Below are 21,406 nucleotides of genomic sequence, written 5' to 3'. Positions count from 1 at the left end.
GAGGCGCCTGATTTTGCACCATACCTGTGGGAACTGAATAATGTCAAGTTAAGCCTTAGCTTGATTTTAATTTAATTAAAATAGAATTTACTGAATCAATCCTGTGAAAAAGTGTACGATTAAATTTTAAAAAATGAATTCCCATGAAAGGTATTAGTTTTGACGCTGATTGAATAATCTCATCGATAAATTCGAAAAGGCATCATGCATTAGAGATTTTTCTCAGGCATCTAATCCTCGACTACGCCTCTATCGGACCACTTTCTGTCAGCGTTGATATTGTGAAAATTCTTCGCGTCAGTCTAGCGTGAAATTAAAAATAACAAGCCTCCAACATATTGGGGTTCTATTTTCGCTTTCTCCATGACCTGATTATACTACTGTCGCTTGATTTTTTCTTCTTCTAAGAATCAATGTAAGACAATTTATTATAGTTGTGCAAGTTTATTCTTCATGTTCTGCTTTGCCTCGCCTGTCCCGCCTAGAACTTTTGTGAATAAAATACCAGAAAATTAACAATTAACGCCAGCTCTGAGAAGTTTCGCACTGCAGATGAAAATGTTTCTGAATTCATAAACAACGTAAAATTTGACAGGGATGCACTTCGTAAATGATTTATTACAACAGTGACATTGAATGTCTCGAACTTGGAGCACGAAAGGTTTTTCAATATCTACCGTGCCGGATTTAGAGAAGGGGTGACCGAGGCGTTCCCCCTAGGACTCCCACCTCAAGGTAATTTTTTCCCATGGTAAGAACTGCTACAAAGTTGCCTTCGTGGTTATTCATTTTTCTTTACTTTAATCATAAAATTATCTGTACGGTAATTATCTCTTATGATTGCCTCAGTGTCTATATTGGGCGTAAATTTCTGTCTTCAAAGCATGATTTTAAGGAGGATTTTTGGGGCCCCCACCACAGGTTCGCTCGGGGCCCCCATGTATCGACGGCGTATGTCCGCAGTTCACTTATCTCGTCTCTCGTTTGCGGTTGTCTGAAAATCTCCGCCTCTATGTTATTTTTATAAAAGAGAACAAATTGACATCATTCCTCGAAGTTTTTTGCAGAATTTTCCTCGCACAAAGAAGAGAAATCACGGCGGTTTTTGAAGAATTGGCGTTTGAGTAGTTTTTCTGTTTAAAAAGTAAAGTATGATAGGAAGTCTGCGACGTCGTAAACCGAGTTTGTGATTGCCAACTTACACCGTCTATATCCTCGGCGCTATCGCACCGCGCATTGACTTTTAATGGTGGAATTTCAAATTGATGCATAATTGGACGTATTTCTATCAAACGGAGCTGTGTGCATTGTGACGTGAGCCCTGTAATGCATATATTCTGATGGGTCTCAGGGCTCAAGTCTTAATGCACATAGTTTGTTTGGTAGAAATATGTCCAAATTTTCTCTGCTTGTATGTAAAAAATAGTAAAAAAACATGGGCCAATTTTTTTAAAAATTGCAAATTTGAATTTTAGATACGCTTTCTTTGGTCATCGAATTTTCTTTCACGGTCTCACGACGGACAACCTTTTGAAATTCGTCGAATTCCATTTTTGTTTTAAGTTCCTCCGTGCAGTTAAAGTTATCTCCACGAAATTTTGTTAGCCTTCATGTAAAAAAAAAAAAACAACAACATAAAGATAATAAATGACCAAAGTATTTTCAAAACTGCAAAAGAGGTGTGTGAAAAAACGGCCAAAAATGCCTCAAAGCATTTTCGAATTTTGATCACTTGGGTGATACAGTAGCTTCGAGACGCCCAAAACCGGTCGCCGTTTTGCTTAGAAGCGCCGGGTTGCGACGTTGCCATTTTTTAAAGTGGAAACCTTTAAAAATTCATATCTCCGCCGCATTCTCAACGGATTTCAATGAACTTTTTTTTAAAATGTTCCTCTTAAATAGAGCTTTCTAGTGATGTGTAGTTTTCTGGGGTTTACTTGGCTTTAAATGGCGTTTACGCGGTTTTAGCAGTTTTTGATAGACACAAAAATTTAGTTTTTATTTTACCACGATCGTGGAATCGACGGAATCGAGATATGACCGCTCAAAGTTGGTCACATGCGCTTTTGCGCAATGTGAATGCGTCTTATCACTGAGTCATTCGCGAACTAGTGGTCCCTCATATTCAATTTACGTTGAAATAATTACACAGAGCAGTAAGGTGTACAACACGAGCCGTATTTTCACCCTCGGCTGCCGATGTGCGACGTTGCCATTTTTAGAAGTGAAGGTCAGAAACCTAAATGCCATTAGATAGCTCTATTTAAGAGGAAATTTTAAAAAAAAAGTTCATTGAAATCGGTTGAAATGCAGCGGAATTATGCATTTTTAAGAGTTTTCACTTCCAAAAATGGCAACGTCGCACATCGGCAGCCGAGGGTGAAAATACGGCTCGTGTTGTACACCTTACTGCTCTGTGTAATTATTTCAACGTAAATTGAACATGAGGGACCACTAGTTCGCGAATGACTCAGTGATAAGACGCATTCACATTGCGCAAAAGCGCATGTGACCAACTTTGAGCGGTCTATATCTCGGAAACGAAACGTTTCCCCGGGATGATCTTGTGTTCGTTAGAAAGGTGAGAATCTGAACTATCATTTAGACTGGTGTTTGTTTAGATTCCGTCGATTCCACGATCGTGGTAAAATAAAAACTAAATTTTTGTGTCTATCAAAAACTGCTAAAACCGCGTAACGCCACTTAAAGCCAAGTAAACCCCAGAAAACTACACATCACTAGAAAGCTCTATTTAAGAGGAACATTTTAAAAAAAAGTTCATTGAAATCGGTTGAGATGCGGCGGAGATATGAATTTTTAAAGGTTTCCACTTTAAAAAATGGCAACGTCGCAACCCGGCGCTTCTAAGCAAAACGGCGACCGGTTTTGGGCGTCTCGAAGCTACTGTATCACCCCAAGTGATCAAAATTCGAAAATGCCTTGAGGCATTTTTGGCCGTTTTTTCACACTCCTCTTTGCAATGGAGAAACCACTCTTTCTTCAACCATCGAAATTTCTTTACCGGTCTCACGACGGATAACCTTTTGAATTCGTCGAATTCCGCGAAAACGTTTGTTAGTTTCTCGTAGCTCCACGCCTCGCACGCAATTGCACAAATGGACGTATTTCTGCCAAAACCAACTATGTGGATTTTGACGTGAGCCCTGTTATGCATATATTCTTATGGGTCTCAGGGCTCATGTCTTAATGCACAAAGTTTTGTTTGACAGAAATTCGTCCAAACATCCAAAACAAACATCCGCGAATCTATCAGATTCAGCCAAGGGCAAAATCCCGAGACCGAGCGTGCGATTGGGTCCATGAATGGAACAGATCGCGAGGGAGAGCACATTTGCAGTTTCAGCAATAGCTCACGCTCAGCGAGCAAGCGGACGTGCGAAAAAAAGCGAAAAACGAGAAAAATTCGGAGCGATCTTTGACACAATGCCAATGAAAATACTTGGTTGCTACGTTGTTCTCTCCGTCCTTGTCTGCACCCACCACTCCCACCGACGCACAGTGGATCGAGTCAATCAGAGAGCTCGAACATACAATTTTTGACTCAAACTGCAAATTTTGATGTTTATTTCGTCAAATTTTAAGTTTGAGGGGTGCCTCTGAAAGAAAATTTCACGAGGAAACCATTGGAACCACTTTTGGAACTGTCGCGGCCACCGCCCGCCGCCGCCTCCGCCGGCACCGAGTCTGCCGCGGCACGGGACGGTGCTCAGTTCAGAGCGCCACCGCGAGATCGCGCTTCGCGCATCTTCACCGATTGCATCAATTAAATAATTTATTTTAAATTATTTAATTAAGAATCTTGCGGTTGCATGACTTAAATCGGTAGGTCATCTCAAATGCTAAGTGCAACCCAAAAAACCCATACGCATTACGTGGTTTTTTATATCCTTTTCGTATCTTCAGTCCCGTTCCCCCGGGGATAGTGCTAAGGTTGCGCGCCCCTGGGCTCGGGTGGTTCCGCTATCATACCAGGACTTATCGCCTCATGCAAAGGACTCATCACCTCAAGTCAAGGATTCTCGCATCCAGTCTCACAGCTTGCTACGGTATTCAACCAAGGATTTTCTCATTCGCAAAAGGTAAATAACAGGAAGTATAGTGTTTCTTTCTTCGTCCAGCGGATTTCCGTAGGACTTTTACTCTAGGGCGAATTCGCTCAGGAGATCATTAAAGTGAAGTGTTCATTCGTGCTCTCTCTCTCTCTCTCTTCCTCTCTTTTACCTTTTCTCAGTCTTCTACATTCGCTCAGCATCGTCTCTCTCTTTCACCTCTCTACCTCGTCTCTCCCGCCATCCTACTCCTTCTACATTCTCTGGCAACCTATCATTTCCAGTTTCTTCCTATCCTCCGATTTATATGCATTTTCTCTATCACTCTTTCTCTTGCTTCTGCTTGACAATTCTTCTAGTGGACTTGTCCCTAGGAATGCCCTATCGGAGACTTCTCTGGGGATGAACCACCTAACAACCAACTAAGGTTGTGTAGTGAAAGAATCGTCGTCGCGTCGCGCTTATTTTCGGCACCGCCAGCCGAAACAGGACCACACACGGAGAAAAAAACTTCGTACATGGGACCCGAAGTTGAGGTCATATGGATCTCTGAAGTTTTCTGATCACGCATCCAAAAACTTGAGGTTCAACTGCCAAAGTTCGGGTCAGACACTGAAGTATTCGGTACCGGAGTACTTCAGATGTGTGACCCAAACCTTTCGGTATGTACCTAAGTACTTCAGATGTCTGACCTGAACTTCGGCAGCTGGACCTCAAGTTTTCGGATGTGTGGTCCAAAAACTTTAGAGATCCATGTGACCTCAACTTCGGGTCCCATGCATGAAGTTTTTTTCTCCGTGCCGAATTTTGTGTAAACGGAGTTATACTGCCGTCCTAAGGTAAAACGTCGTATGAACCTTCTGGCGTAGCCAAATTCCCTTCGATAAACTGCGAATTTATGGGGAAATTTGTAACTATTATTTTTCCAATTTTTCAGACAGTTTTGTTGGTAGTTTAATTTAAGATGTCTGAACATTCCGAAGAAAAATATGCATAGCATTCCTTAAAAATATACATTTTATCAGCAGATATTTGGCAACTCTCGAATGTTCTTACGGAGTTCTTCCTTAGCACGGCAGTATAAGCGTTTAAAATTTCCAAATTTTGTCCGACCTCTCCTAAACTCGATCCACTGTGCGGCGTGGCGAACACACCTTCGGCAAGACGCGGCGCGCTTTTATCGTTAGCTTCGGCTGCGTTGCACTTCCAGGTGGATGGCACATGTCCAACGCGTAATAAAACAATTGAAAGCGAAGTGACTAAACCTGTCAAAACTAATGCCGCTCCCGCTGGCGCACGTAGTAATGTGCAATGCAGATATACATTCCCCATCACGGTCCGAACTTGTCGGCGTGGTTCCAAAGTTATTGCACCAGTAAATTGTCGGGCGTTTTCGGCCTAATCGCTGAAATCCTACTATGCCGACGGTGAAACTACTAGATCGTGTTGCAGGTAGCAGTGATCGCGATAAGTTGCGATTTGATCGGAGAATGTATCGCGATTTTATCGACGTTGATTTATTGCAATATTATCGGATAAAAAATTGCGATTTCATCGTCTAAATTTGCAATAAAAATGCGATTTTCTCGATGTTGATTTATTGAAATATTATCGGACAAAAAATTGCGATTTCATCGCATAAATTTGCAAAAAATCGCGATTTAATTGACGGCGATTTGTCGCAATATTATCGAGCAAAAAATCGTGATAAATTGAGTTTAAATTTCGACTTTATCAAACGCGATTTTATGAATGTTTTTAAGAAAAAATCGTAATATTTTGAAATTACGTTCCAATTTGTTTACGATTTATCGCCGACAAAATAGCTAGGATCATCAATTGAATCAATAGTAGGAAAGGCAAGCACCGGTAACACGTTTAAACAAGACCAAAGATTCTGATACTACTATTCAAACTCTTGAGAGCGCATCTTGCCTACCCTTTCAAATGAAGGAAAACTGAATGCAAGAAGCTGAACCACAAACTAAAGTGCCACTCTTCTCCACAATCAGTACGTAATGTATTAATCTTATTATCATCAATACTGAGAAAACCAAAATCATTTAATCAAATATTGACTACAAAAAGAGTTTTAAAAGAGGATTCAAGTGGACTACTTTCACGGGTTTTGAATAAAAAATCATTTTTGATACCAAATTCACGAGCTTGACGATAGCTTTTCATAACAAAGATAGATTATTCGAGTTGGTATTCCTAGCTTGATTACCGAAAAAAGTATTTTCATCTTTGTTATAAAATAGATCGTTTGCTCAGTGTAATACAAGGAAATAAATTCCCATTAGAAAAAATTTAAATTTAAGCCTGCAATATTTGGTCCATACAGATATCCGCACAAAGTTGGATAAATTCATTACCTATCCTACACTTCCATCGGACATTTGCCATGATTTAATGCTATGCTACTTCACACAAGTATGAGCAACAATCATTAGTTCAATGAATTGTCCGAATTTCAGTCTGGCCCCACGTATCTCCCTGCGGACTTCGTCAAATAATGTAGTTTAAAAATGGACGTATTTATGCTAAAAGGAACTATGTTACACGCAAACCCCATGCACATAGTTCCTTTTAGCATAAAAACGTCCAAATAATGTTACGAGAGCCAACCAATAACGATTGACGGCGGCTTTAAACTTCATTTCGGGAATTCCCAGTGCAGCTAATTAAAAACGGGGAAAAAGGGACGGACAACTAGGAAAATTGACTGATGCGATTAGGCGCGCGTCTCCGGCGCGAGCGGGACACTTGGCGGGGTGAAATTTCAGCCGTGCAGCGTGTTTTTTTGCGCCACGGCTCCGGCAATAAAAACAGCCGTAAAAAAGCGGTCGGCTAGCAATGATGTCCGCGATGATCGCGGAAAAATAGCCGGCAAAAAAGAATGAATTGCGAATAAATGAATAACGACCCGATGCCCGGGGGCCCCTCAAAGGGCGAGTGAGAAAAAAAAGGGTCAAATCGGCAGGAATTAATATAATAATAGTTCTCTGACGAGCGGCACCGAGAATTATTAATTACCCGGCGGACGCGTAAATAAAAACGGTAGCACGTAGCGAGTCTAATAATCGCATAATTAACTACAATATTTTACAGTTAAACAAGGAATAAATGTCAAATTTTTGTGTACCTTTTTAACCCTCGTCCGATTTGCATAATCCCCAGGGCCCGCCGCTCCCGTTCGCCGTTTCCCGTTTCGCGATCCGACCCGAGCTGGATTTCCCCGAAGGTCGCTAATATTCCGCCGCGCTCAGGAAAAACACAGTATAAGCATTCGAATGTTGCCAAATGGAGATGTTGCATGTGTGAGGTATTTGCGATTTGACTACTGATTCATCTGAAAAAGTTCGCGAGAAACACGATGGTGCCGCTGGTTTTCTCTGAAATCAACTCCCAAGCTCAAAAAAAGCTCTCAAGTTGAGGCCAAAATGGAGGGGATGTCCCACGCTATCCTGAGAGTCCACCTCTACATCAAACAAATCTCCATGCAAGATGGGAGCAAATATTAAGGGATGCCTTTCATTTGGAGTCAATAAAGTGGCAGCCCTGTCAATGTATTTGCTCCCTATCTTTGCATGGAGAGTTTGTCTTGACGTAGAGGTGGACTCTCAGAATAGCGTGGGATATCCCCTCCATTTTGGCCTCAACTTGAGAGCTTTTTTAGAGCTTGGGAGTTGATTTCAGAGAAAATCAGTGACACCATCGTGTTTCTCGCGAGCTTTTACATAAGAATCAACAGTCAAATCGCAAATTCCTTACACATGCAACATCTCCTTTGTAGGCAAGGTTATGGCACGCTGCGGCACGGCGCGGTATGTGCTGCCAGCTCGAAACGCGCACTGACGCCTACAAACCTAAGGGGATACTTCAAGCATTGCGCAATGCGTGAAGTAGCCCCTTAGGTTTGTAGGCGCCAGTGCGCGTTTTGCGCCGAGTTTGTTTTGATGTAGAGGTGGACTCTCAGGAAAGCGTGGGATGTCCCCTCCATTTTGGCCTCACTTTGAGAGCTTATTTTGAGCTTGGGAGTTGATTTCAGAGAAAACCAGTGGCACCATCGTGTTTCTCGTGAACTTTTACATGAGAATCAATAGTCAAATTGTAAATTCCTCACACATGCAACATCTTCATTGCCTCCCGGAAAATATTCATTTTCGAAGACACTTATAAAAATGTTTCATTGAAATTTTCAGACACTTTAGACAAAATTACGAGCAAAATTACTGAAAAATCGGAAGTAATTATTCATGAATTTCCCCCAAAATCCGTGATTTTCCGAAGGAAATTTGGCAACGTCTGAAGGCTCATACGGCGTTCTTCCTTAGCACGACAGTATTGGGGCCCGCTAAAATATTGGAAATGCTCGGGCCACGGCAAAAGCTCTGCAATATTTTGTCCGGTCCGCTTCCCGCCGCGTTCCCTTGCCCTCCGGCCCGGTTCCGCTAATTAGCTATTCACGTCTCGCGGGACGTGGCAAAAAACGGTTCACCGGTGAAAAATGCTCCCTTATTTGTAATTGGCCATTTTTACGCCGTAAATCAAGCGGCGCACCTCGGCTTGGCTTCTTTTCTCGGACCTCCGCGCCCTCCCCGCTCCTGCTCGCCTCATTCCACTCTAACATGGAACCAAAAATTGACTTTTTGCTGGCTTTTTGATGGTAAGGTGAATAAGATGACACTTAGGTTTCAGGGGGAGGGAAGAAGCGTATTTTTGTTGATGATAGGTCGAACCAAAGTGGGTGGATGCGTAGTAGTGGTGCGGTTTCGTATTTTGTTTTGACGCGATCATAATTTTTCGGAACAACATCGGGACTCACCAGACGGATAGAGGGTGGAATTCTTGCAAACGATGGAGCCAAAATATAATCCTACAAAAAGTAGGGTGTATGGCCTGGTTACACGCTCAAATTTCCGTCAAATTCCGATCAAAATGATGACCAAGATGGCGGTCGAGAGTTATCTAGATTGATGAGTAAAATTAATTAAAACAGCGTGTTGATTGGAATAAGCATGAAATAAGCACAGTTGTGTGGAAATCAGATGAAGGATGAGCCCCACAGCTCCATCATCTACCATCACATTTTTGCAGGCCGCAGAAAAGGCCTCGATAGACGATCAAATTCCGAACCAATTCCGATCAAAGGATGACTGGTGGTCACCATCTACCATCAAATTTTGACGGGCCGCACTTTTTTGATCAAAGTAAGAACAGACCGGAGTGCCATCATTCATCATTTCCTGCCACAGGAAACATTTCTGTCAAGTTTTCATTTTAAAATGAAGCAAATTAATGAATTTCAGACTGGCGACTCCCGACACTTTGATGCTACTTTGATCGGAATTGGTTCGGGAATTTGATCGTCTATCGAGGCCTTTGATGGTAGATAGTGCGCACCAGTCACCATTTAATCGGAAATTGATGGAAATTTGAGCGTGTAACCATAGCATTAGAAATAATGACCTGATGAAGATGATGGCATCCGACCTGCATCAATTTCGAAAGTCTAACCTCAAATGTTTACCAACCCGATTATGATCTGGCCGCCATTCTCGCGGCATTTTGGCTCGACTGATCCCCACCGAGAATACGCTTTAGTCCCCATTGCAAAGTACGGATACCTAAGTTGTGTATGAAAATGTCTGCGTATTGGCAATTTTACTAGAACGACATTTCCGACAATTTGCGCCGACTATTTTACCTACATGGAGGTACGAATGTTTCTGTTGGATTGACAAACTACCGAAAACTCCCTAGATAAACGTATGTCTAACAGGGCCGGATTAAGGGGGTGGCCACATGGGCCGCGGCCCATGGCGGCAAAAATAGGGGGCGGCAAATTTTGCAATTTTTTTAAATGCAGATACAAAGAAAACGGACTCAGAAAAAAATTACAAACAAGAAAAGGTGACAAAATCTCTCATTTCCTGAGAGTTCATTAATTTCTAATTTTGTCGTATTTCGGTGATACAAAAAACTGCACACCTTTAATTAGTTGAGTTAAGAGAGAAACCGAACACGTTATTTGGCCTGGAGAGGCGCGGCGCAAAGAGAAATGATGACGAGGACTTGAGATGAAAAGGAGAAGCCCTCGACGCGGCGGTCGGCATGTAACACTTATTAGCGCCTACGAGACTGCATGAATACTTCACGCATTGCGTCAAACACAGTACGGTCAACAGCGGTCGACGAGGCGTGAGACGCACAGTGCCTACAAGACTACATGAATACTTCACGCATTGCGCCAAACGCAGTGTGGTCAGCGCGGCACGGCGGCGGAAGTTAAAATTATTAAACCACATTTATGTTTGTTCTTTCTTCATTTTTTAGTTCATTTCTTACAAATGAAAGGCCTTGTCCCCATGGAGATAGGTTTACAGAACTGAACTTTCGCGCGAAGCTCCGTGAATTTTTGCCAGTAGTGTTGACAGGGCTTACGCAAAAAATGTGTCCAACACGAGTGAACGCGTCTTATGCACCCTTCTCCCTCCGGCACGTTCACTTGATGGTTTTTATTGATGTTTCAAAATGAATGAGAAGAGGGCGGCAAAATACAGGCGGCCCATGGGCAGCAAGTAGGTAAATCCGGCCATGATGTCTAACGCACAATTTGGAGGCCTTCGAGTTAAATTATCACCTAACATACTTCAATCGTTTCGCCCCTTGTCCCCCTTCTGACGCACCCGCAATTAAAACTCTCTCCCTCTCTAATACATTATGCAATACATAACTATGGAGCCAAAATTTATTTGACTCCCAAAAAACGTTACCCAAAAATAACCCTTTTCCAGGAAACAGAATAGAAGGTAGTTTAAGCAATTTCTGTTGCGCGAATTGAATCAGTGAGAACGAAAACACACCAACTCGGAAAAATGAAAGTAATCAAGCCACACACAAAACTGCATGCACAGTAGGTGAAGAAATTAGTCTAAGAAAAATAAGTTGGTGCCGAAAGTCAGGCGCTTACGACTTACGAACATTTTAAAGGTCCAAGTTGGAACAGATTCGCTAACTTCAAAATGACTTTCATAAAAATTGACCGTCTTTAATGAAAGTTGCGCATTTTCGAGTTATCGAGTTGGTGTGTTTTCGAACTCACTAATTCAATTGTATTATGCGAAAGATTCATGTTGAGGAAACATGTATCAGAATGCTCAAATTCGAACCTTGTCTACTGGTCCATTGCTTCTCGTGATGCTTGAGCGCCCCCTCACACCTACTTTATTAAAATCTCAAGGTTCGTGAATCTCGGCTCCCGTCAATTATGGCAAGATTTTAAGACCGGAGGGGGGCTGGTTGAGGAAGCACCCCTCCCCGGGAAAACTCGCTCGAGTCGACAGGTTCGCCGTGGGAAAGTTGATAATCCCGGGGCCCCCGGCAAGATTCGGGGCGACCCGGGAGTTCTCAAGTTCCGGCCGGGAGCTGTTTATCCGGCGGTTTCGCTAGTCGGCCAGAATGATTGAGTGCCGGTGCCACCGCCCTGCGCCACCCTTGGTTACCCCCGCGAATCACCAATCACCCCGCGACTCGCGACTGGCGCGCGTCATTTGTCCGCGAGACGGCCTCTGCCTTGCCTCAGCCTCCGTCGTCGCGTTGACGTGATCCTCTGATTTCCCAGCAGACTCGCCCTGCCCGCCCCTCCGCCCCGCCGCCGGCATCCCCACGGCCCCTCTACTCCCCCGCCCCTACCCACCCACCCCCCTTCCGAGTCATTTTTCAGCCTTGTCAACTTCTCCGCCTCGTTGCCCGACTGCGGGAAACTGGAGGAAACACGGTAATAAACAGATGAAAATCATAGGTAAGAAGAAAAGAGGGGATGGTCGCATTTCGAGGATTCGTTTACCTCGTGACGTTGGTATGGCGTCGATATTCCAGCAAAACTGAAATTCGCAAAGTATAATAAACAAACTATAACATCGTTTTTTTTTTGGCTCAATTGCTTATACAATTTCAACCACTTTTTTTTTTATATAATTACTATTATCCACTATATTCCACGCCGATGGTATACCGCAGGGTAATTCCGGCGCGACCTTGGCTCCTGGAGTCACATGATTCTCTCCTCCTAATCATCAACTCTCTACGTTAAAATTCTTTTGCTCTCTTCTTATACTTCTATATCCTGTTATCTACTTGTCTTTTTTGTGTCTCTACCGTTGTATTGCTGTATTCTTTTGTCAATAAAGGTCTGAAAAAAAAAGAAAAATATCCATAAACTACACCTTTTCCAAGAAAATCGATGACAAAAAGTGTTTGTACCTCCTTACGTCATTGACGAACTCCAAGATGCCCGAAATGCGACCACTTCCTTTTTTTCTCAATGAACGAACCGTAGGGAACTTGAGGAAACACACAGTTAAAAATTTATGTGTTTATGGTTACTTTGCGAGTCACTTTTTTTTCGGATAAATAGACCTCGAGGACCTGGTTGATCTCCTAAGTTCTTGGTATAATCGACCGAAATCGTGGGTTACTCCAAGACATCTAGGGATGAAGAGTGTTTTCTGCGGAACTAATGTGCTCTATTTTTTCGTATTGCCACCAACAGGTTGCGAATTTGATCCTAGTGGCATAATGCTGCTGATTTTTAACGAGGTTGCAAATTTTCAACTGAAAGATTCGATCAATATCAATATAACGGTCGTATGAGACGTATGTAATCGTCAGTTTTTTCTTGATCGATTTTTAGGCTTTCGATTTATTGGGAATCATTGATGCTAATTGATCGTTACCCGTGAATTAAGTATACTGATAAATTATGTGGTTATTCAATTGTTTTGTATCTTTTTTCAAAATGAGTGCCTTGTATTAAACGTGTATCAAAATAGATCGTATTCGATACATCAAACGGGTGAGATTGTATTGATATCGATTGGTTCAAAACATAAACATAGCCTCAAAAGTAAATTCAGAAATCTGAGAGAGCGGATCTTTTGAAACAGATTTTTTATTCTTTTGAGTACCAAATGCCAATGCAAAGTGAAATTGTCAGGAAATTTCTCATTTTCAGCTTTTCCAATTAAAATCCTTACAGTTTGGTTTGAGGTTATGTTCTATTGTTTTGAACCAAACGATACATCGAACCGTTATCGAATACGGTCTATAGGATAAAAATTTTGATTCGATCTAGGACTAGTCATGATTGGAGAAAATGTGACTTTAAATTACACGGTGCGGCAACATAAGATCCTCACTGCTCAGTCTACCTGAGTCATGCCAAATTAAACTCCTTACTTTGTCTTCATTTTTTATTTTCTCCGGCACGAGCTTTTGCCATAGAGGAGTGAGTTTTCATGAAACGTAGCTCAGGAATAATGGGGAAAAAAGGTGTAATGAAATTCAAACTAATTTGTCCGCCCAAGTCACGTTTCACGGCTTCTGACGAATTAATTCACCCAAGTAAGGTTTTCTTCATGAATCTCGTTTCTTCCTTGAAAACGTAAAAAACAGGGCATATTATAATCATCGTTTTCCAGATATAGTAAGTTTCTCTGCAGTTAAAACCGGAAACATATCGACGGTGAAACTACCAAACCACGTAATCTCGTTTGCGGTGTTTCAAAATTACGCTCACATTATTATTTTCATGAAGTAGACCAAATCAATATCATTCCTTGAAATTTCACAGAATTTTTGCTCGCGCACGAGAGGAAAAATCACAGAAATTTTCAAGACTGGACGTAAGTAGTTTTCCATTTAAAAATAAAGTATGACAGGAAGTCTGCGACGTCGCAACCGAGATACGTAGTTTGGTAGTTTCACCGTCGATATGTGATCTGAATATACGTTGTTATACTTCATCAACTTAATCTTGTTTTCAGACAAAGTAATTTTTTAAATTTCTACCACGTTAAAAATTCACCACCTCCGTTCAAAGTATCACAAGCGCCATGCGACGTTTAAAAATTACCGACTGCATTTTATTTTTTTGTAGAGAAAATTTTTAACGAAGCTTCCCGAAAATTTCACTGAATTTCCTAAGTGCTGCCGATAAAATTCAGTGAAAGTTTCAAACAGATTCGACTAACAATTTCTCAGTAAAAAAATAAATGACGGCGGAAATTTTGAAACGTCGCATGGCGCTTGTGATACTTTGGCCGGAAGAAGACTAATTGTTTTTTTTTAAAGAAAATAAGATTTGCGAGAAAGCTGACACAACCTTTCAAGATCGTTCTCTCTGTTTGCAATCGCAGTAATGTGCATGACTCACCCGCATGTCTGAACGCCACACGCAATTTAAGCACCATGTTTACCTACGATTTTTACGAGCTCTTTTGTTTTTGGATTTGCCCTCTGATCCTCTACATGTCGATTCACCCGACAACTTGCTCATCAAACTTTATTACATAATGTAAGACTGCAATGAAATTAGTATTCCGGTGATTTTTTTCTGGGTCGCATGCCTGTTTGTAGCCCTTACGTATATCTTCTTCATAAATAGTGGTGTTGATTAAACTAATTTGTTTTGCATCTAAAACTCATGTTCCACCTGTGATTCTGCTCTTTCCTTAATTAAAATTTGTAGGAATTACCTTAGAGAGTGGAAGACCCGACTTCTGGCTGCTACACAGTTCAACCTTCGAAACACATTTTGAGTCCTTTGAAAGAAAATATTAGGTGTAAAATCGCTTCCGTAGTATTTAAAACGAAAATGAGCGAACTTCTTTAAAACGATTAAGGTAAAAGTAGAATCTTAAGCGTATGATCAAATTGTGTCTAGCACCAGTTTCGACGATTTGTTTTCGAAAGTTTGATTTTAGATCCATTACAGTAACTAATTTTGAAACATTCGGCCGCAAGACTGAGTCTAATTTAGAAGAATATGTCTCCTGTTTCCTCTTCAAACTCTTTAGTAGAAAACGACACACTCACGAGAAGTATAGAAATCCACTTATGAGTGAAATATTAACCAGAACTTTTAAAATAGATAAAACGGGAGTTGGATTATGCGAAAGACGTTATTTGTTTGTTTTTTTTCCATTCAACGAATATCTACTATAAACACGTATACCTTGTTTAGTTCTTAATTTATAGACTTCTAATTGCTGTGTGATTTATTCTTCTCTTGACATTTTAAAGAGGGAACGCTTTGTGAAGAGCTTTAATTGGACTCGTTAAAGCAGAAAGGAACCAAGCCACATCAGTTACTGCCAATTTAATTGGGCGATTTAATTTCTTACATAAAAACGGTTGTGCGGATTTTTTGAGTTCAAATTTCAGTGAATTGTCTGCATATTACGAAGCCTTCATTTCCAAAACAGTTCGCACAAACGTTTTGTTGTAAGAATTTAAATTGGTCAATTAAATTTGGCAATAGCTGATGTGACTTGGTTCCTTTTTGCTAAACGCGATCCAGTTAATTCCTTGTATAGAGGCCCTCTTTGATGTTAATCAAAATCACTTTATAAAGAGTTGACCACTATGTGCATAGTACAGGAATACTGGAATGGTGAAACTCTTTATAGAAGCATTGATTATCGTTGTAATGAGGGATGGAAAGAAAATGATGTGTGAAGAATCCCATTTTTGATTCATTTTAATAAAGAAGACGAATAAATATTTTCCTCATGATATTTTTAGAAATAAGCATTGACAGCTGTAAGATTTCGTGCGAAATCTCTCAAGTTAAAAACGGTTGATTTTTTCCGCATCAAAATGGGATTTGGTGCACATTTCACACCCCCTGACTGCTTCATGCCTGTGCATCATGAGTGCACCCCCTGACTGCTTCGCGGTACAACCCCTCAAGATGCTTTGCGCCTTAGGGGTTATGCATCACGCGTTCTTTATTCGTATGGTTCTATACTGCAGGTAAGCGATCATGTAGACAACGAAAGCACGACCATTATAGATCGATTCAATTATTTATTTGATAAACTTTTAGTTTATTTGGTGGACTGCGGTAAGAAACAGGCAAATACCAGATCGTTGCGGTGAGTCTATACCGAGATTTAGCACATTTCGAGATATTGAACAAAGTTCAGACTCTTGTGACGACCGTAAGAGCGAAAAAGCGTGGGCGCACAGCGGTTCGAGTCAGAAAGGTCGGACATGAAATATTTGAATATAACTGCAAATTTTGATGTTTATTTCGTCACATTTTAAACTTTAAAGGATGCTGCAAGAAGATAATTTTACGAGGAAACCAATGAAACTACTTTTTGAACCTCAAAGTTTTGTGTAAACGAAGTTACAAGAGTTTAAAGTTTCCAAATTTTGTCCGACCTCTCCTATTGACTCGATCCACCGTGGGCCGGTTGTAATGAGTGGACGCTGAATAATTAACGTCGCAGCAAAAAGCGAGCCCATCTGGTTTAATCTTAATCTTTTTAATTCCTCACGTAGAATGAAGTAAGTAGTAAGACACTTCTTTAGACGCAATTAATTTATTTACCTAAATTTGTAGGTACAAGTAAAATAAATTTTGGAAATCATAAAATCGAAAATATTTACAAATTTAGAAGAAGTCGATTGCTATTTACAATATCTAACTGATGGAAAATAAATATCACTTTTGAAAAATTAAAACATATAAAAACTAAACATTGAGGTATAATTTAGAAATACAATCTATGTTTACAATTTCGCTCAACATTAAGTAAATGATACGGGAACTGTTTACGTACATTTCCAACGGGGACACTTAGATTTAGTGAACAGGGAGAAAAGAGAGAGTGAACATGTATAAACTCTCCAACAATTATTTTACAAACGGTAATGCTAATGCCATTTTGATGTTACAACTTTATTCCTCAGCGAGATTAATTTCTCGGGAAATGGATATGGGAGTGCCTGATAGGTCTACAGGTATGCCTACAATTAGGAAACACAATTTCTGGCTCGGTTTAGAAACAACTTAGGTACCATTATTTTCCCTATGTACACAAGTGTTTTAACGGATGAGCAAGCAATTGTAGTTCCTGATTGCGAAATGTTGTCTCGTTCATTATCTCATGGAAAGACAGAGTTATTCAAGGGCTATGAATAATGATTTGAAGAATTTTCCATAAGTATAGCCTATGACACAGCGATTGACAATTTTGTGAGTGATGTCCTTTCATAGACATGAAATCAAGCATGCTCTGCACTGTAATATGATAGATGGCTCGACCTTGATTAAACATTCTTTCAGCTTCTTGGCAAAGAAGCACGATCTATTTCGGAATCCACCTACTTCTTCAAACAAATTTAAACAGTTGGGTTCGAAGTCAGATACTTCGAGCACGGATTCGAGGCCTCGAGTTATTTTCAGAGAGCATGTCATTTAGCAGACTCTGAAGACGCATAAAATAACGAGCAAAATTTGTGGTGAAATGGCTCGCTCCTATTATGGTGCCCTCATCATGGCGGATCCAGCAAATTGGCAACATTGTTTTCTCTCCATTTAAACCTGTGGAAATATATCGATTCTTGGAGGGGTCAAGTGTTCCAAGAAGAATCAAGAAACAAGAATCGATTATTTGACATAGGTGTAAATGTCGGAAACCCAGTGTTGCCAAATTGTTAGATCCGCTTCTGACTCTTGCTCTGAAGATTTCGATATGAGGAATCTGATGAAAATATCATGATAAACTGTTCAGAGTACGGAAATTTACAGGAATGGGGTCAAGCGAGGGGATCCTTCGAATGAAATTAAGTAGAAGAAGAATCTTTAATTTCGATGCCCAAAGTGCGAAACCACTTATCTCCGTTTGCGACGTTGCAGATTTCCTAGCATACTTTATGTTTTCTATAGAAAACTAGTTAACGTAATTTCTTGAAAACTTCCTCGATTTTGCTTCTATGTTACCGAAATATTCTACATTTTTAAGCAATAAAGTGGGTTGTTCCTGCTCGAAAATAACATTAAGAGTAGATATTTTGAAACATAGCAAAGGAGGTACGCGATTTCGCTTTTCAGTATTGGACTCATAAGTACATGGCATAGGGAAAGATTTGATTATTCTCGCATTTTGTTATGTGCAAACGTCGGTACAGATTTTTTTTTGGTAGAAGTAACTGGCCCATTGCTTTCTTGACATTTCGACGGTGTAAGTCTGTAACCGCATATCTCGTTTGCGGTGTTTGAAAATCTCCGCTCAAGTTTTATTTTTTTGATGGAGAGCAAACCGGTATCAATCCTTGAAGTTTTCGCAGAATTTCTTTTGCACAGAATAGAAAAATCACGACAATTTTTAAGATTTGTGGTGAGTCGTTTTCCATTGAAAAAATAAAGTATAACAGGAAATCTGCATTTGCCTCCTACAGCATAGGCCGAAATTGCAGGGTGGCAAAATTTCATGAGAAAAAAGTCGTGAAATATTACGAAAAATTAGAAATACATGGAAAAAATTGAAAGGTACATCTCACGTCGTTGATTATCTGCACACGCCAAATAATTATCAAAACGTCCCCAAAATTCCCAAGAAGCAGTGATTTACTTGTCTTTATCGCTCATATTTTCCGCACGATGAAAAAATAATAATCAGAGTTAGATGAAAAATTAAGGAAATTTTGTGAAGTTTAGCTTTTTAGTGCGGGTTGCATATCTCGAACCTGGAACGAATATATCATGTCATATTTTACAGAATAAAATCATAAGAGTATACGCCCCACACTGGTGATAGGCGCGAAGCGTTTCGAAAGTTGGACACTGGACGCGAGGCGGTCAGGAGGCGTAGCTTCCTATTTTCCAAAAAATTCAGTCTCGTATTTTATGGAAATCAATCTTAGGTGTTTTCGTTTCATGCCACCCTGCCAAATTGACCACCAGTAATTAAGACCGTTGGCTGAAAAGCATTAGCAGAGCTTTCGTTCATGCCACTAGAGAGGCTGACTAGATAGTTCGTCTAGAGTAAATCGAAAGAATTTCAGAAAAGATGGTTGGTGAGCGAGGAGGCAGCTTTATTGAGGGAGAGGGGGTCGGTGGTGGGGCCGAGGAGATAAGAGGCGGGGAGGGAGCCGTGGTGGTGGAGCGCCTTGTGGAGCTGCAGGGCGTTGTTGTTCGTTTGGAGGGCGCCGTTCCCGCAATGGTGCTGCGAGGCGGCTGACGTCAGCGACGTGAACGACCATTTGTTGTTGTTCAGCATCGGGCTGCTGTTGCTGTTGTTGAGCGATGTCGGTGGTTGATGCGGGTCGTCCGATAGTTTCACTGCAACAGAGATGTATTTTTCGTGAGGTTTAAGGAAATTGAAACACTTCAAACGAATATAGATCGTATTCTATGCTGACGTGCTACGGAAGAACGCTGTATGAACATTCAAGAGTTGCCAAATTTCCTCGGACAAAATGTATATTTTTGAGGTTAATTATGAATGTGTTCCTTTGAAATTTTCAGACACTTTACATCAAATTACAAACAAAATTATCTGAGAAATCGGCTGAAAAATAATCAAAAACTTTCCTGAAAATTCGTGATTTGCCAGAGAAAATTTGGCAACGTCTGAAGGCTCACACGGCTTTTTTCCTTAGCACGGCAGTATAGTGGTTCGATGTATTGTTTGGTTCAAAACAATATTACCTCAAACAAAAATTTTATGATTTAAGAAGGAAAAGCTGAAAATGAGATAATTCTTAACAATTCCATTTTTTATTACCATTCTATACTCATAAGAATCCAAAACCTATCACAAGAAACCCGTTCTCTAAGATTACTCAATTGACTTTTAAACCTATGTTTACATGTTGAACCAATCGATATCGATACAATCTCACCTTTTTGATGTATCGAATACGATCCATTGAAGAAACACAAACAATTGATGGAAGGAGTAAATTTGTGATATGATCCCGTAGAGCACACAATTAGAAATTCCTGTGCTTACGCTTGCTTTTGGATAGGTCAGCAAAACCGATTTGGTTGCTTAACACGCAATTTTTGGTTAACCCTTAGATGCCCATTCCAAGTCAAATTGACCCGAGGCTTACTAAAAACACGTGAGCTGCGAGTTGTATGGGGCCGGTGCATACAAGCTTTAAATATACGTCTACGAATACATCCTAATAAAGGAATCGGGCATCAAATTGAAAAGAAAGAGAAAAGCGAGTGTCAGCACAGCCGAAGATAGGAGAAACGTAATCGGGCCTAGTTTCTTAGCTTTTTCCCCAATCAAAGCGACACCTCATTGGCAGCTCGTAGCGGATGCACTGCGAGTTCACGTCTCGCGCCATCGCGCCTTCAATTTTGCAGACGCAACACGGACATCCATCAAGTACGAATAGTTGTATCTCTGCGCCGTCATCAACGAGCGTCTTTTCAGTCTTTCACTTCCTCTGTTTTAATGTTGAGTTGCGGTTCCGTTTGTGTATCTTTTTAATGCAATTCGATAAATGCCATTTTACATCTTGAAAAAATCGAGTGAAATGAGCATGATAATATCTTTAGCTTTTAAATTGAACAATTCGTCGTCTCTCTGATTAGAGAAGGCATATTTTGAGTTCCGCATGAGTCTCAAAAAGCATTAATTTATGTGTAAAATAGGGCTCACTTGGAAATTGGATGTATTTATGCTAAAAGGAACTATGTTGCACGCAAAATCTATGCACATAGTTCGTTTTAGCATAAATACGTCCAATTGAGGTACGCACTTACGTCAGAGGAGCGACAAATTATTGGAGAAGTTCGACAAAGCAGTGATCTACTGATCTGCTAAAATGAAAATCGTCTCCCAGATCAGCAAAAATTGCACAAAAGTACTGTGATTTCAGCTCTTCCATTCTCGTAAGAATCAATACGATCGTCTCCAGCAAATTCTCTATTCATAATCCAGGATTTCATTGTTACAAAACCAAAATATCGATGATTTTAGGGCAATCAATTAAGTGAAGAAGTAAAAAATGCAGTGGCGAGGCGGTGTACTTTGCGATATATTGATCGATCTGCCATTTAAACCAATGGAAAAGGATCGATAAACAGGATGTTCGCAAGGAACACCTTAATAATCGATTTTTTACCACAGCCTCAAATGAGGAGATACCGATAACAGATCATTCACGTCTCGCCACTGAGAAAAATGACAGAATCGTTATCGGAGTGGATGTTTTAAAGGGTTCAACGTTTGTTCTCATTTTCCGATGCAAGGGCGGCTTGAAAATAAGGACATCAAAAGCCAGTTGGACTGGGTGGATTTTGGAGGAGGGGGGGGGGTGGCAAGAGCATTGGTTGAAATTCATTAAAAGTTGCGGCTTACGGGGCGGGGAGCCGTGATTTTTGTACGGATTTTCGCGAGCGCGTTCCGACTTTATGAATGGACGATAAGGGTGATGCGTGGAAGGGGGGGGGGGGGCTGGGGATAAACGTCCCGTCCTCGTCGCCATGACAACTCGGGTTGACAACTACTTACATAAAA

The 21,406-nt window shown here is 40.8% G+C and overlaps 2 protein-coding genes across 2 annotated transcripts in view; one reads left to right on the top strand and one right to left on the bottom strand.

Moving 5' to 3' along the window:
* Window positions 1-10,138: 10,138 nt before the first annotated feature.
* Window positions 10,139-21,406, top strand: part of LOC109033079 (protein D2) — a 102,855-nt gene continuing 91,587 nt past the window's right edge. The window contains exon 1 of the mRNA XM_072298835.1: window positions 10,139-10,145. The gene's annotated coding sequence lies outside the window, so the exon portion shown is untranslated. The remainder of the gene's footprint in view (window positions 10,146-21,406) is intronic.
* The window catches only part of LOC109033012 (uncharacterized), a 45,800-nt gene continuing 40,408 nt past the window's right edge, over window positions 16,015-21,406 (bottom strand). Inside the window, exon 4 of the mRNA XM_019045407.2 lies at window positions 16,015-19,209. Coding sequence (XP_018900952.1) covers window positions 18,929-19,209 — 281 coding nt within the window. The 3' untranslated portion in view covers window positions 16,015-18,928. The remainder of the gene's footprint in view (window positions 19,210-21,406) is intronic.

This window comes from Bemisia tabaci, chromosome 3, assembly GCF_918797505.1.
Source record: "Bemisia tabaci chromosome 3, PGI_BMITA_v3".
In the NCBI taxonomy this organism is placed as follows: domain Eukaryota; kingdom Metazoa; phylum Arthropoda; class Insecta; order Hemiptera; family Aleyrodidae; genus Bemisia; species Bemisia tabaci.
Note: the sequence above shows the minus strand (reverse complement) of the source record. Positions and strands in the feature narration are given on the sequence as shown.